The 15013-nt window shown below is 45.8% G+C and overlaps 1 protein-coding gene across 3 annotated transcripts in view; it reads right to left on the bottom strand.

The window, feature by feature from the left end:
- The window catches only part of LOC8031751 (CD151 antigen), a 127930-nt gene that overhangs the window by 13382 nt on the left and 99535 nt on the right, over positions 1–15013 (bottom strand). For 2 of the 3 annotated variants that reach the window (XM_029973627.4, XM_040505104.2), the window contains one exon: positions 597–667. In XM_029973627.4, the coding sequence (XP_029829487.1) occupies positions 597–667 (71 nt within the window). Of the gene's footprint in view, positions 1–596; positions 668–4969; positions 5103–15013 lie in introns of those variants that run through there. The other variant, XM_029973626.4, reaches the window with a different exon arrangement.

The raw sequence follows: 15013 nt of genomic DNA, 5'->3' as shown, positions 1-15013 counted from the left end.
GATGTGGTTCATGAATTCTAAGGAGCGATGTGAAAAAGGCCCCCTTCCTGATGATAAACATGCAATTATGAACGACACGTTTTCTGAGTGTTTACTTGTTTACGGTCAGTACTTCAGTAACCAAAACCGTAAATTACTACAGAATTCTCTAGTCACAAAAAAAAAAAGTTAAATGTCTGTACATTGGTTGCTTTTGTAAATATTACCTACCTTAATGACATGTTATTTTCTGGTACAAGAGGAATTAAAAAAGAAAGCCCACATAATAGCACCCTGTATTTCACCGATTCGGAAGGTTCGCCACATGGGACCAGGTTAGGGCGTGTGTCGGTCAAGTCTGAACACATCACCCTCCTTAAGTAACTTCCCTCCAAAGTGTAATAGCTCAAAAATAAAGTAAAACCCCGCTAGCGATAAAAACCTCCGGTCGTCGACTCGACAGCGGCAATAAAAATGACAGTAAACTGGAAGTACCATTAGCGCAGCGGCTCATCGCGTCAAAGAGGTGTCACTGGCCTGAGAAATTCCCGACTGAAATGATCCCAGCAAAAAAAGGAAAATTAAAAACAAAAACAAATAACGTTTCAGGTACTCACCATAATGATGAAGTTGGCCACGAAGAGAGCATACTTGACTACTTTCCCGCACCCCTCCAGCATCCTGGTATCTGTAGGGGAAAAAAGAAAAAGAATGCGGCTGAGTATTTGCACGAAGTCAAAGGGAGCACGGGAAGCTCGTAGTACGGTTAATGTTCTACGAGGGTCGTGAAACACCAATTTATGCCGAAGCTGTATTTTTTTACATATATTTTGGCCAGAAACAATAATATCTATCGAACAGCCGAGTAGCCGTAGGGAAATTTTATAGAGTCTTCCAAACTCTGGGCCAGTCGTGTTGTATAACCTCTATCTGGCATCCTTCCGCATATGCTTAAACAGTGTACAACTTTCTAAAAATATTAAACGTGCAAGTGCCTAGAACAGGATAAAAAATCAGAAGTTGGTAGATTCCTCTCCATACACCAGTTGGAACAGAAATTCGTCGAAGTCGTGGAAACGGAACAAGCAGAGAGATAGATCATGTTTCTTTTTTTTTTCTTTTTTTACCAGGCACAAATTGTTTTTTTGTTTTTTTTAAGATTTGAATTTGGCGCGGAGGGTTCTACATTGGCAAACTGATGTTCCTTTCAGCATCATGATACAACGCCTGAGAATGATTCCATGAATACATTGCAGCACCGAGCTAAATACAGAAGGCAAAAAGTTGTTCTTACAATCTCTCACCACTGAAGACTTTTTAAAATAGTTTAAAAAAGCTCCACCCAAAAATTAAAAAAAAAAAAAATTGTATTGTTGGCAGGGGCTTTAACAGAAAACACCTTTTCGCAATTGGAAAAAAATGCTTTCTCTTGTCATTATCCAAAAGAAAGCGTCATTCCAAAAGTTTCATGATCATAAGATCGGCGGATTTATACATCCATCGCCCACGCACACAAAAAGAAAAATATTAAAAAAAAACCAAAACTCCGTTAGTTTATTGTCGTTCTCCTAACTTCATTCACACACCAAGCGGAAGTAACGTCGTCGTCACGAAGCGACTCGCCGCGACCAGTTCACGCACTTCTTGCACAACCCGAACAACTTTCTCTAGACCCGGAAGATCTAAACGCCAAACACACACACACGCACAAAAACAAAATATTAATAAACCTACTCGTCCCGCCCCTAAACGACCCCTCGAGTATTCCCCGTTTCTTGCTTGCTGCGTTGACTTTGAGCGTCGGGTAACGTTCTTGCAACAGCCGTCACGCTCGGCGAGCCCAGAGGTCGAGGCGAAACTTCCAAGGGGGAATAACTGAATATCTTAATACCTGGCCCGGTCGCGATGCTGCTTCACTTCCCTTACGTCACTCAAGTATGTCGGCATTGCGAACCGTGTGGGCTGAGAGGCGACGACTTTATCGTATTCGAACTAATTAAGGGGGGGGGGGGGGGGGGGGGCTAAATAATGATGTGGGCGGAATTGGCTACCCGGAATCTGACGCGATATTTCAGCATGACATATACCGCCATGGTCGGTATTTTCCGTCGGTGTCTAAGAGATGACCCGCGGGGTGCGCCGAATAATACGTCTGAGCACTAGAGAAAATTCACTTAATGCTCGACACTTTTAGTGTCTAATTGCGGGATATGGCGATTTTCACGGGGGTTGCGCAAGTTCTGAATTGTTGCGCGGCGTAGAAACTGGGGAGCGATTGTTGGGTTCTTGTGTCGAGAGGCAGCGTGGGAGTGGCTAAAATTTCGTAACGAGCATTCTCGCGTCGTCTTCTATGTCTGATCGCACACGCTATGTTCAGGTGCTATTATCTTAACAATAACTGGAGGTATTGTTGGGTAAGCACGCCCCTTACGACTAATCTTTTGCATTACGTCCTCAACCCACGCAGAGTATGGGAAGGAACCCAACCAAACGCAACGGATAATTGAATATAGCAAATATAATTTACTTCTTGAAAGGAAAACAAGCGCTACGCTGTACCTTCCTGTTAATGCGTTATAACAATTCTGAATTACATAACCAGTGCAAAACAATTACCAGAGCACCGAACGAGAAATCAATTGCATCATAGCGTAAATGCTATAAGCCAGAACTATATTTACATTTTTTTTCAAAATATCAATTGGGATGCTTAAAGTTTTGCAAGCTGAACCGAGATTAAAAACCCTCGTGTCAGAAGAAATCACCGAAATGCATTTTTTAAAAGTAAGATCTCCAATGATAGCGAACATTTTGAGTATATTTATGTTTATACAACCAAAAAAAATGATTTAACGATAAAATTTAAATATCACTTGCAGACGACGTAAGACTCACCGAGGTGTTCGACCATAGCATCGAGAAGAGCACCACTACGCGACGGTTTGAAGCTCGCCTCTTTCGACGGACGCGCTGGGCGGACCGTCTTCAGACGGCGACCCTAAAGACTCAACTGAGCCGACTCCGATCGGAGCAAGAGCCGTGTGGAAAGACGCGGTCAAAGCCAAAACAAAATCCACTAAGATCGAAAGAAAGAAAAAAGAAAACCGCCCCGATCCAGGTGAGTACTGCATCGACCCGTGGCCGACGCCCGCACGCCATCGCGCGAGACGCTTTCAGCGAAAGGGCCGTTCGATGACGCGCTAAGCCGACGATCAAGTCGTCACATGGCTCGAAAGATGAAAGACATTATGTCGGGATCAGCTAAATAGTAATTGCAGACGTAACCCTCTAAAAAATCGTTAAATAAATGTGGCACTTGTTTGTGTGTGTCATGCTGGAACGCTAGAAAGCAGTCTCAAACTTTGGAAGCGCATACAAGTGTGTGAGCGCGATGTTTGTCTTTGCAATTAGCAACCTCTGAATGGCTACCTTATCGGCATCAGCAACTCTAAGATCACGCAACGGCAGTATCCTACCGATCGTATCATCCTGTGCCATAACGGTCATTCCACTCCTGTCTAAGAGCGCTACAGTTGACTGCTATCCGTCTTCGTGTCGTCTTGAAGAATGATTATGAAAGATTGACTATAATACGCCAGTGACACGTGATTAAATTTATCGCAAGGAACCTTTCATAAAGATTTGCAGTGAGGTCGTACAGGCTCCAAGTGACAACGAACCTAAAAGAAAACCGGTTTTGAAGTATGCGAACAGTCTCCAAATATAGCCCCAACATCGCCTGCCCGTTGTATGCAAGTTACGCGCGGGCAACCTGTCCAATTTCAGTATGCAAATCGCTGATTTTCCTCCAGACGACCTTCTGTCGGAAGTATGCGAGAGCCGTTGCGCAACGAAGGACTTGTCAAGTAACACGTACGATAGCGTATGGAGACATAACTGATAGCATCTGCAACGCTGCCCGGAGGTCACAAGACGTGTACTGGTACGGTATATGGCCACTTCGGCGAAGGTCTGCGTACGCTAAGCGTCTATGTATCAGGCTACGGGCGGCAGCTTGGATAACACTTGGAAGCGTACCATGGATGCGATCGTTCACCAAGGCGGCCTCGGCGGAGCGATGGCCTTGGTATACCACGAAGGTTACTTACGGCTCACCGAAGACGCAATAGACCCGTCGTGGAACATTAAGGGACAACGGTTAGCAGATCGCAGACAGGAGACCTTTGAGATCGATAACCGTTCGGGCATCAGGTAAGAGCGCGCGCCTTTTTTTGTTCCATTGTTTCCGTTCCGCTTGGTCAGCGTTCGGCGACAAAGGACCTGGAGCATAACCGAGAGCAATGACCCAATCGATATATTCCGAGGGGGAGCCCGGCAGTGATTGGACACAAAGTCACGTTCACCAAGTTCTGCCGGCAAAATTGTATTCTTTTTTCGTTTTTTTTTCTTTTTTTTTTCCCCCTTTTTGCCAAGGAAAGTGGATGCAGCTTTCGATTGGCTTCTTGGCTGCGTGGCGATGAATATTTTAAGATACGCAAGAGAAGGACAGCGGTGAAGGCCTTAAGTCAACACAAAATGAATAACGATCCTCGTCTGACCGCAGATCATTCCCGGTTAATTGTTTTGCTTTTCTCCACGCTAAGCCTACAACATTGTGTGATCATTACTGAAACTTGGAAGCTGTGCTGAATAGAAGGCAACTCCTCCAGAACCTAACGAGGTTTCGAAACCAACGCTGAAGACAACTTTTCGAAATATTTTGAATGATCCGAGAGCAAGTCCTTTTACTCCGGGCGTATACATCGCAATGATACGGTCGCACTCAAGTGGCATCCCACCAAAAAAACAAATTCCACCGCCCGCATTTCACGAAAGCGGCAAGCAAAACTTCTGAAACAACATCACACGCGTCGCAAGCACCCGAAACTATGCCGCCCTTTCGGCTAAGCCTTGAATTTCCCGCAACTTAAAGCAACCGGCAGAACGAGGACATAAAACGTTTACGAGACAAAATAACTCGACCGCATACCCTTATAGAACCAGGACTCGTCCATGCCACGCTGCAATGTCGCCGCCGCTAGTCACGGGTAAGACACCACACCTTTGGGGCACGCAGACAGACTTCCACTCGTCTCGAAGACAACCGGCGCAAATGCGATTCCACAGCACTGGCTGCAAGATCCCCGCGCGCGCGCACTTTCGCAACCAAACTGGTAAGGTTTACCCCCGTCTGACGGATTCACGCTGCAAAGACGGATGTGTAAGAAATTGCGATAAAAAGAAGAAAATGCAACGCTAGAAAACCCCAAGTGCAACGAAGCTGCCACTGAGACGCAACACCATGTAGGGACTGAAGGCGTTGTTAGTCTGAATTTGGCAAAGGGTATGATGGGGACGATTTGCTATACCGCTACCAAGGCCCTACGCCTGTGAGGCTTGGCCGCATCGCCTGTCTGGAAAGCACGCCTGTTCGAACCTCTCCACATCCGGTGGCCTTGAAACTTTTAGAGTCACTCGCGTAATGAATGATGACACGCGGTGGTCGGCGCTGCTGTCTTCCGCGTCTCTAAGATGGTACTTGATATTCAAAATTAATTCATGTGATTAGTTTGACGGCCACGCAACGGAAGCGAGAAGTGGTGTTGAAACATTGAGCCGCAAACTTTTCTGAGGAACCCTTTTTCCATCAATCTTAAAAGGTGTCAGGATGGGGGCCTGGCTGCTCGGAAGATCAGTCACGAATAAACAACTGCATTTAGACTAACAGCGAAAAGGTTAGACTGGCCAGTTATTTCCGATAAGGACTCGCACTATATCAAACTGGCTTCAATTCCCATGCGCCGTATTAGTTGTAGACGAATTAATATATCACTAGCGTTAAAGGCTACATAACACTTTTTTATTATTAATTTGTTTGTTGACCCACCAATCGAGCACAACAGTTTCAACAACGAGACGTCTGTGTCAAAAACGTTTGTCCAACAAGCAACCAGATGACTTTGTCTTCGGTTGGTTCTAACGACCTAAACCAAACCAATGTCTCGTATCAATTATATTCAAGGAAACGCGAAGCCTCAGGTAGGCGCCAGTTGGCGCGGTCATCTCAAACATCTGGCGCCAAGACCTGGCAACGGGAAAAATCGCCCACGACTGGAAAGGAACGAACTCGAGATCCGCGACTCCCCGCGCATAAACCAGTAGCCGATCGCGCAATGGAATCTTTGACGTCGCGATTTCCGCCAACGTGCGCTCAGACCTCGGCGTGGGGGGCAGAACGTCGACGTTCTCCCATGACCTTCTTGCCGGGCGCGAACTTGACGTGCGTAAGCGGTGCGGTCGCCTTTATGCCGACGGACACGAAGAAACCAGGGACATACACGCCGCATAACGCGGCGGTTTCCACCAAGGACCGTCGGGACTGCCGGCGTCCCTTCGCTTGCCGAGGTCGGGCACCGCATGAACCCCATTCATCAACTGGGCCATCGAAAGGTCTACGCGTGGCTACACCGCGCCTTCAGAAGGGGAGGACCTCGTACGATGTACGCGTGGCTTCCGGCGGCCGTTCGAACGAGAGATTGTTTGATGAATGAAAGTGTGTCTCGTACGGCTGCTCAAAGGGAAGGGCGGTGTGTGTGCTTCATAGTTTCTAACTGAGGAGGAGTTTTGTTCTTTCCTTTTCTTTTCTTCAAAGCGTTTGTTCTCTCACGGAAACGATACTGCAAGAAAGAAGAACGTGAACGACAGAAGGAAATGGCAAGTCTCATCCCGATATGTGATGGCGTTGGAGATTCGATGTCACTATGTTTGAACTTCACAAGCTCGCCTTACCTTTATTCAGCCCGATGTATAGTACAAGTATCTTAAGAGGTTTGGAAAATCGGTTCGTTATAGTATATACTCTACAACTGACGTCTGTAAGTGGTTCACAGATACACCGTCATTCGACAGACACAGAATGCAACAACAGAAGAAGTACGATCCTGTTGTCAGAGCGTGGCAAGTTCCGAACATATTTTATCGGTCGGCATTAGACAATAACAGTGCCAAAGAACCAATCAGGGGACGATAAGCGCGAGAAAAAAAAAGAGCGGCTATATAGTAACATTAGTAATGAGCGTTACATAACTTTTGATATAAACAAGTTACGACCACACAAGAACGGTCTGGCCTAAACCAAATAAGCTTCGTTTTCTCCTTTTTTTTTCTTTTTTTTTTAAAGATTGCGGAGGTGGCGGGCCACGCATGGGAGTATAGACGTCCTGTTCTGTTTCGAATGAATACCCACGTTAGGAACCAGTTCTACATTTCGAATTTCGCTGGGAAAGCTAATGAATGGAACATGTGTTATTATTATCGTAGGAGTAAGGAGGGGCCTAGCAAAGGAGAAAGTAATACGGCGTCTATGCTGTCCCACATCGCGCTCCAATAGGCCGGAAAATTCTTTGCCCCCACGTTGCTCTCGAACGATGATTCAGTGAGACGCCTGGCAGAACAAGACGTACCTGCGAGCTCGAATGACGCCAGAAAAGGCTCACGGAGTTGGCCCACACCTACGGGTCTCTGAGCGCGTTCGCTCAACGCCAGGCGTTTGACTGACTCCGTCGGTGTAATTGACGAAAGCCAGCGACCGTAACTGAAACTTTGGGGCCCTTCGCAATAACTAAAAGGTTTAGCATGCGCAACCTGTGACGACCTAGAACTACACACACCTAATCAACTTCAATTGGTCCTTGCTTGGAACGACCCTTACCGTTCTCTTGCGAAGTTACTTCGGACCTCCAAGAGAGATAATTTTCCCGAAGGTGTTCATTTCGCGCGGGGTCAGTTATGTGTCCCATGTCTTCAAGCTAGTAATTTTGTTTTCCCTAGCTACTTGAAGTAAACTTTAGGCTGATCATTTATCCTTCAAGAGGCAGAAGCAAGGAGGTCACATGGCGTAAATATAGGGCGTCCGAGTCTTGTAGCACGAAACCTTGTGATGGCACTCTCCAAGTCTCAGACTGTAATTCTAGTAGATTGTCTCGCGTCTACTAGTGCGAACTTGCTTAATGAACCTGTGTCTTTTCTATAAAATGGTGTAGGTGAAACTTAGGCAGCCAAGCCCTTAAAAAACAATAACACCACCGCCCCCCTTTTCAAAAAAAAAAAAATTTTTTTTTTGCTAAACGATTTTTATGGTGACAGAAGACCACCGAATCAATATTTTTCTACAGCGTCACGTATATTTTTATTAAAGTAAAAATAAAAACGCATCTGCTCGAAACCGAAACTGAAACTGGACTGGGGAGGAATAAGCAATATAGAAGAGAAGAAAGATGCTGGAAGTCACATGGCTGTGCAATTTTTTTTTTGTATTTCTTTTTATCAATCAACGTACTTGCAGCTTTATTAGAAGCCACAAAAACTGGGCATCGTATTTTTTGTCAATTTCTAGTAGTGTGTGCCTTCGATGACCCACGACTTCAATTATCTTTTGTGGTTTTGTCTAAACTATAAGAAAAAAGTGAGGGCGACTTAAACTGGTCAGTTCTCGATCGGCTGTTTACGGGCTGAAAGAAAAACAATTTTGAGCAGCAAATAGTGTTCTGGGTAGTTGGACTCTCATATGTCGTGTACGAATAAAAACCTCGGCGAGCATAAATACCCTGTCATGTCCCTTTAAGATACACAAGGAACACGTCCCTTCAAGAAGACACCTGAACGACCTGCATCAACAGGAGACAGCTGTGAATGTAGTCTTTAAACAGCGCGCACCCTTCAGTTCTCGGTTATATACTCCGTTTCACCTTATGTTGTACCGCGGCGATGGCTAGAAGCACGAGCTCATAGCGTTGGCAGCTGCCCTTAATGCACGAGAGCTTGTGCCGCCGAGATATGCCCTCCAGCAAGGACCTCGCCCCTGTAGCCTTTTCTGTGGTACATCATAAGGTGAAACAGAGTATAGTAGCCTCTTTGAAAGAGACTTATATCTTGAACAGAGGCCGCATCAAACGGTAACACGCGACTCTGAAAAGAAAAGAAAAAAAAGAAAGAAAGAGCTCCTAATACGGTATCTCTAACCTTGAGAGACTAATAAACCAGTCTTCAACGCGCTCTCCCTCAGACGAGCGCGAGCGCGGTAAGATCCTGGGTGAGTGTGCCAGCGAGCCAGCGCCGACGCTGGGAAAGGCCCGTTTCGTCTCGCTTTCGTCACAATGAACGCCTTTTTTTGTTATTTGTGTCTACTTTTATTTATACATCTTTGTGTTTTTGTTGCGTGGCGTGCTCGCATTGCGGCGAGGTGCGGCGCGCCAGGGAAAGACAATGGCGAAAAGGTTTAGGCGACAACAGCTCAGATGACAACGGATCGCGGTGTAATTATACGTGACGCTGACTTGAACCGGAATCCGATGAGAGCGTTCTCAGAGTAGCTGTGTGCGATGATGGCCTTCGAGGTTGGGAATCGGATTATAGGATAACGACGCCTACGAATAGCGTCACATGTGGTCGTGGATTGACCTTTGATGTCGCCCGAGATGAAGAGTGGTGTCGTTTGTCAACCACTTGGAGTGAAGCGGTGCTTAGAAGCGAATGCTAGCTGCTGTCACCTTATTCGTGGCAAATGTGGCGATACGTTGTATTGGAAGGTGGCATTAATCGAATGTAGTCTGTGGAGGTCTGGCGACTTAGTCGTACGTGTCATTGACATCGCTTGCGTATTTGTTACGACTTTCTATTACGTGATGTAAGGTGACGTGATGTAATCCTGATTATTTGGTATCAGACCGTGTTGATTTTGAGCGTCTCGAAGAGCTCGCAAGTTAAAAGCTCCAAAATAGAAATAAGATGAAGAAAAATATAAATAATCGTGGAAGCAGTGTGCAGAGTAAACAACAGGGGTATATGCCATATAAACATCCTGGGAAGAGTTTTAACTAAAATAAAGCAATAAAAAAGTAATAAAAGGTACAAACACCCCAAGTTGTGTTACGTCAGCTAGTTTGATTCCCCCTTACACTGATATTAAACGGTTCTTCACTGTCCCCCATCTTGTAGGTCAAATCATAACTATTAGATTATGACTGAAATATAAGAATATAAGATCTTAAAGAGACACTGAGAGGGTATTTTTGCGCGGCAATATTTTTATTTGTAAATGACATATGAGAGTACAACTACCCTTAACACAATTTATGGCTCGAAATTCGTTTTCTTTACGCCCGAAAACTGCCGGTCGAGAACTGGCCGGTTTGAGCCGCTCTCAATCTCTTTTCCATGGTCAGGTGCCATTTTCTATGGTTTAAGACACTACCACCGAAGATAATCGAAGTCGCGGGTCATGGATCTCACGCAGTCAATATCAAAAATGAAAAAATAGTATGATACCCATTTTAGGGGCTTCTATAAAGCTGCAAATACGTTGATTAAAAAAAAAAGTTTTACAGCCACGTGACTTTTAGTAACTCTCTCCTCCTCTATATTTCTTCTTCCTCGCCAGTCCAGTTTCGGTTTTGGTTTCGAGCAGTTGCGTTTTTTTTATTTTATTAAAAATATATGTGACGCTGTAGCAGAATATTGATTGGGTATTCTTCTGACACCATAATAAATCACCTGGCCAAAAGTTTTAAACAAATATTTGGGGGATTGGTTACCTTTAAACTATTGAGAATTTTGTGATTCTGACTTCATAATGCTAAGCACACAAGAGCATAAAATATGGCCACATACGTCAAATGTTGTCCCTTCTTCAAACGCTGCACTCCCAATGCTGCATCCAAATGCTGCGCCCGATATGATTATGGCGTTCTCTATCTATTTAACAATTGGTTTATTCGGAAAATAACGAATTTATGCGTCTCCAATCCTGAGCTAAGCATATCCCGCAGTTCTGGTCGGGATTATAATTTGTGTTCCTTTAACCAGAAACATATTTCCGACTTCATGGCTTACTAACAGCAGGCCGATGACAGCACAAAGCAGGCAAACGCTTATAAACATAAAAAAATCTGTCAAATCATCCTCTCATTCTCGACTCACGAAACAATAGGACGGCTCGACGGTATCAGGACATCAGGCCGATGCATACTCCAGTTGACGAACCTCAGAATCAGGGGCGCAACGAACCCCACATAGCCGCCCCACTTAAAATAACATAATTTAAAATGTTAGCGTAAGTTATGATACATATACCTTCATCACGAATAAAGTGTATGACATCGTCTACAGTACAGAAAAAAGGTACAGTGACAACACGGAATTAGGCATGAGCTCACCTGGGTTCTAACTGAACGATTTAATGGCATAAATTATGTAACGACTTGGTTTGCCCCGCGTTGCTAACTCTTCGTCATATTCAACGAGAAGTTCTGGTACTTACTACGATTAGTTAAACCGGAGATCGTAGAGCCATAATGCGGCGAGACTGATAGGGATTTTCGCCGGCGCTGGCGTCACGACAGACGTATTCTCAAGACCGAGTAATGACCGGGTTGGATCGAGGTACCAGACATAGGTATGCCTTGCAACAAAGAAATAAACATCCCACCACGCCAGGCTAAGTTCCAGCTCCATGTATAAACTACAGTAAACTCACAGAGCTAGCGAGACCAATCCAGCCATTGAGAAGACGCCACGTCACAACAGCATCCTTGGCTTGAACACGCGTGCACTCATCTGTTATCCTTGTAAAAGAGCGCGTGCGCTACAATCTCTTACCGAGTACGTGAGTGAACGTTTTTTCGTGTGTGTTCGGAGCTCGGCACGGGCGTTCCGATGCAGCTAGCCGATTCAATCAGACGCGGGAAAGGTGTTATTATGAAACAGGACGTCATATGCGCGGGCGCTGGTCGTACCACAATCTGTGGTCCAGCTCGCGTTAACAGTCTAGCGGCTAGACTAGGAAAGGCTGTCCGCAGGTAGCCTGGAGCGCATAAAGTCTTGCACGGCGTGCCGTGAGTGTGATGATGAAGCTTTGCCGTGACTTCGTCGAGACAGGCCCGGCTTATCGGTGTAGTGAAATCGGCGAGCGCTACCACTACACCTCGTGCGTCCATCGCCTAACAGGATTTGGTTCACCGGGACAGAACGCTGGACGAAGCAAACAAAGAAGGCGGGCAAAAACGTGGCTCGAACAATGGTTTTGGAAAGCAACCACGATAAGTTTCAATCGCAACACGCCACGGCACTGGGCGGACGGGCGAAAGGCCTAAACGGTCCATTAGCATACAAATTACGATTCGTCGCGTTCGGTCAGCTTTTTTTTTTTTTTGTTTTCTGAGTGCCTTGCGGTCGGTTCGTGCTTCTGTTGCAGAGCACGCGCAGCGAGCAACCACCATCAGCATCCCAAAGCGTCCCAACTTTTTTATTTTTTATTTTTTTTTATCTCCGCAGATTACTGAGAGTCCTCGCCCCGCCCTAGCAAGCAGCCAGGTGGACCGTACAACGTCTCCGAGGAAGTCCGAAAAGAACGTTCGAAAATAAAAATAAAAACGCGTTTTATATCTTCTGTTTTTTGGACAGAGTCCACGCAAAACATCAAGGACGAGAGATTGCTTCGGGCGGCATTCAGGCCGTCTTATGTAAATCTCGTTCTAGCCCGTTGAAAGAAGAAAAAGTCGGCGTCCGAACGTGACACCTCGGCCTTCGGTAATATCCCGCTTCGAGCGCGCTCGCGGCAGCCTCAGGGCGGCAGCCACAGGAAGGACAAGTCCATTTTGGTGTCCGTTCCTTTTAATATCCTCTTCGAACTTATATGCGGCAGCGCCTCGAGACCGATGTAAATAAAAATAGAAACGCGAGAGAGCTTAAAGAGCCAGCCGTGAGTGAGTGTTGCGGCTGTGGGCGTCCTTGCAAGATCTCGTTTCCGTCGAAGCGCCGCAGTGTGTGGCCGGCGTTCGCGTGCCGTGTTCTGCTCATGCAAGTTCGTTTCGTTCTGTCGACCCTCGCGAAGTTCCTTCACCTAACTGCCAAGCCGGCCGGAACCGCGCAAGCGCTAGAAGCTGCGAGCTTCACTGCCGAGCGCCAATGTCCTTCGGCAAACACCTCGCAGACGGTCGCACGGGGGAAAAGGGGGCATTTTTTCGACGACATGAGAGCGCGCAATCTTCACTGCAGTCAGGCTACGCGATTCGTGTGAACAGCGGCGCGCATGTAAAGCGATCAGAAGAGGCAGCCACAGTGCAGTTTGATCTGCCACCGCTGAGGATGAGCGCTCGACGCTCGCGTGTTTCGGTTACGTCTAACGTGAGCTGCGTGCGGTTGGGCGTGTCGGCTTTTTGACTCGGCATCAAGGCTGCCGCAGGGAACACGCAGTTGCGATTTGTAATTCTGAGATGGAAAATCAACCGCACAGCAAAAGGCACACCCAGGGGCGGGCGCATTCATGTTTGCTCTAGCAGTAGTGATTATAATTATGAAGACCAGGGACTGACTGAGATTACGTTGATCGGACTAAGCCCGACCGGGTTTTCGACAATTAACACCCTCTGAAAGGCTTTCCGGAGTCGTTTATCATCTATCATCCTTTTCTTGAGTATGCATCGGCTTACGATTCTCGGGGTCTTAAATTTTCTTATGCCTAATGGGACAACGACAATATCCGGTGTATTAATATTTATTTTTGAGGGCTCCAGCATTCGTCGCTCTGACCACTTGAACAATTAGGAGACTCGGAGCAGAAGCAAGAGCCAAAAACCTAAACACATGAGCTATAGCCTCTTACAGAAAAGAAAAGAAGATCGCTGAATAAGTCAACAGTTGCTTTAAGAGCATCATTAAACAAATAATGCCAGCGTGAGGCAAATGCAAGCGTTGACAAATAGCGAAAACGTAAAAATAACCGCGTAATGCCAAGCCAGTCGCGGATAAACATGCGGCAATATAGGAGGGAACACATATATGATTTATCGTTGAAGCATTAATGTTTGGCAGAAAGGGGGATGTTACTTTAATCGATGATCATTATAATTATACGCAGCATTGCTCGTTCTTCATTTTGAATAAGGTGGTTACGCAACAATCTCATAACTCAGGTTGTTGCAAATGTAGATATCCGACCGAGGCAGCAAAAAGCCGTCCATCAATTCGGTTGCGCAGTAACGTAGCTTTCGAAATTTGATGGTATTCGATTTTTTTTTTTTTAGCCTTAATTTTTTTTTTTTTTTTATGATACAGTTCCGAGACTTGTGTGGGACGTAACAGGTGAAATATTTCTCACTGCCTATTGAAACACCTTGCCCACAGAGTCGAGGAAGCACGCTGAGCTAGCAACCGCCAAATCTTTATTGCTGCTTACGCAGAGGTTTAAATAAGTGTGTCATCTCAGCCCAACCAATTCTAAAATTATTGCCGTCCTCGTAGGCTCGGACATAAGTTATCTCAATCATTTCACCCCAGAGAGCGCACTCTCCTCTCCAGAGTCGACACTTTAACAATTAATCGCAACAAACAGCATTCCTGGGCTCTGAATCCAGCTCGTCCTTTCAATAATCATTGTCTCCATAACTTAGCAATTTAGCGGTTCTCTTCAGTGTGCTGGAAACATTCCAGGCAGTAGGGCGATTGAGACGTTCGCTCGCCAACAAAAAGACGAAGCGAATTTTTCTCTTTCTTTTTTCGATTAAAAATTAATGCGTTTAGCAACGCGAGCGGATTGTTAAATACGCTATAGGAGACGTACCAGGCTCGTAGAATTCCACGGGAGTTGGAATTGGCACTGCGCAAGCTAAAACACCTGGAGCGCCAGCAGTAAAAAGAGTGCCTAGAATATGTCCGTCGCGTGGCCTCACTGGCGCCACACGGCCAATCGCTAACAGTCTCGCCCACAAATAAAAGAGCCAGGCGGGGAGCTCACAGTATGTCATATCGAAAAGACTGACGCCAGGTTACGTGGGAGACGATCGCTTTAGCAATAATAATGCAAATTAAAATCTATATATGTATATATAGCGTATATGTGAATTAATGTGGGCTGTATCTTAGTTCTGCGAATGTCCCGATCGAATTCAACTCCAAATAAAATTTATGTTTCGAATAAATTGGGGAGTTTCAAGCGGACAACGAACGCAGCAGTATTAAATAATGCTACAGCAAGATC

The sequence above is a fragment of the Ixodes scapularis genome, unplaced genomic scaffold (assembly GCF_016920785.2).
Source record: "Ixodes scapularis isolate PalLabHiFi unplaced genomic scaffold, ASM1692078v2 PGA_scaffold7__128_contigs__length_106722199, whole genome shotgun sequence".
NCBI lineage: Eukaryota > Metazoa > Arthropoda > Arachnida > Ixodida > Ixodidae > Ixodes > Ixodes scapularis.
The sequence above is the reverse complement of the archived record's forward strand: the minus strand, read 5'-3'. Positions and strand labels throughout refer to the sequence as shown.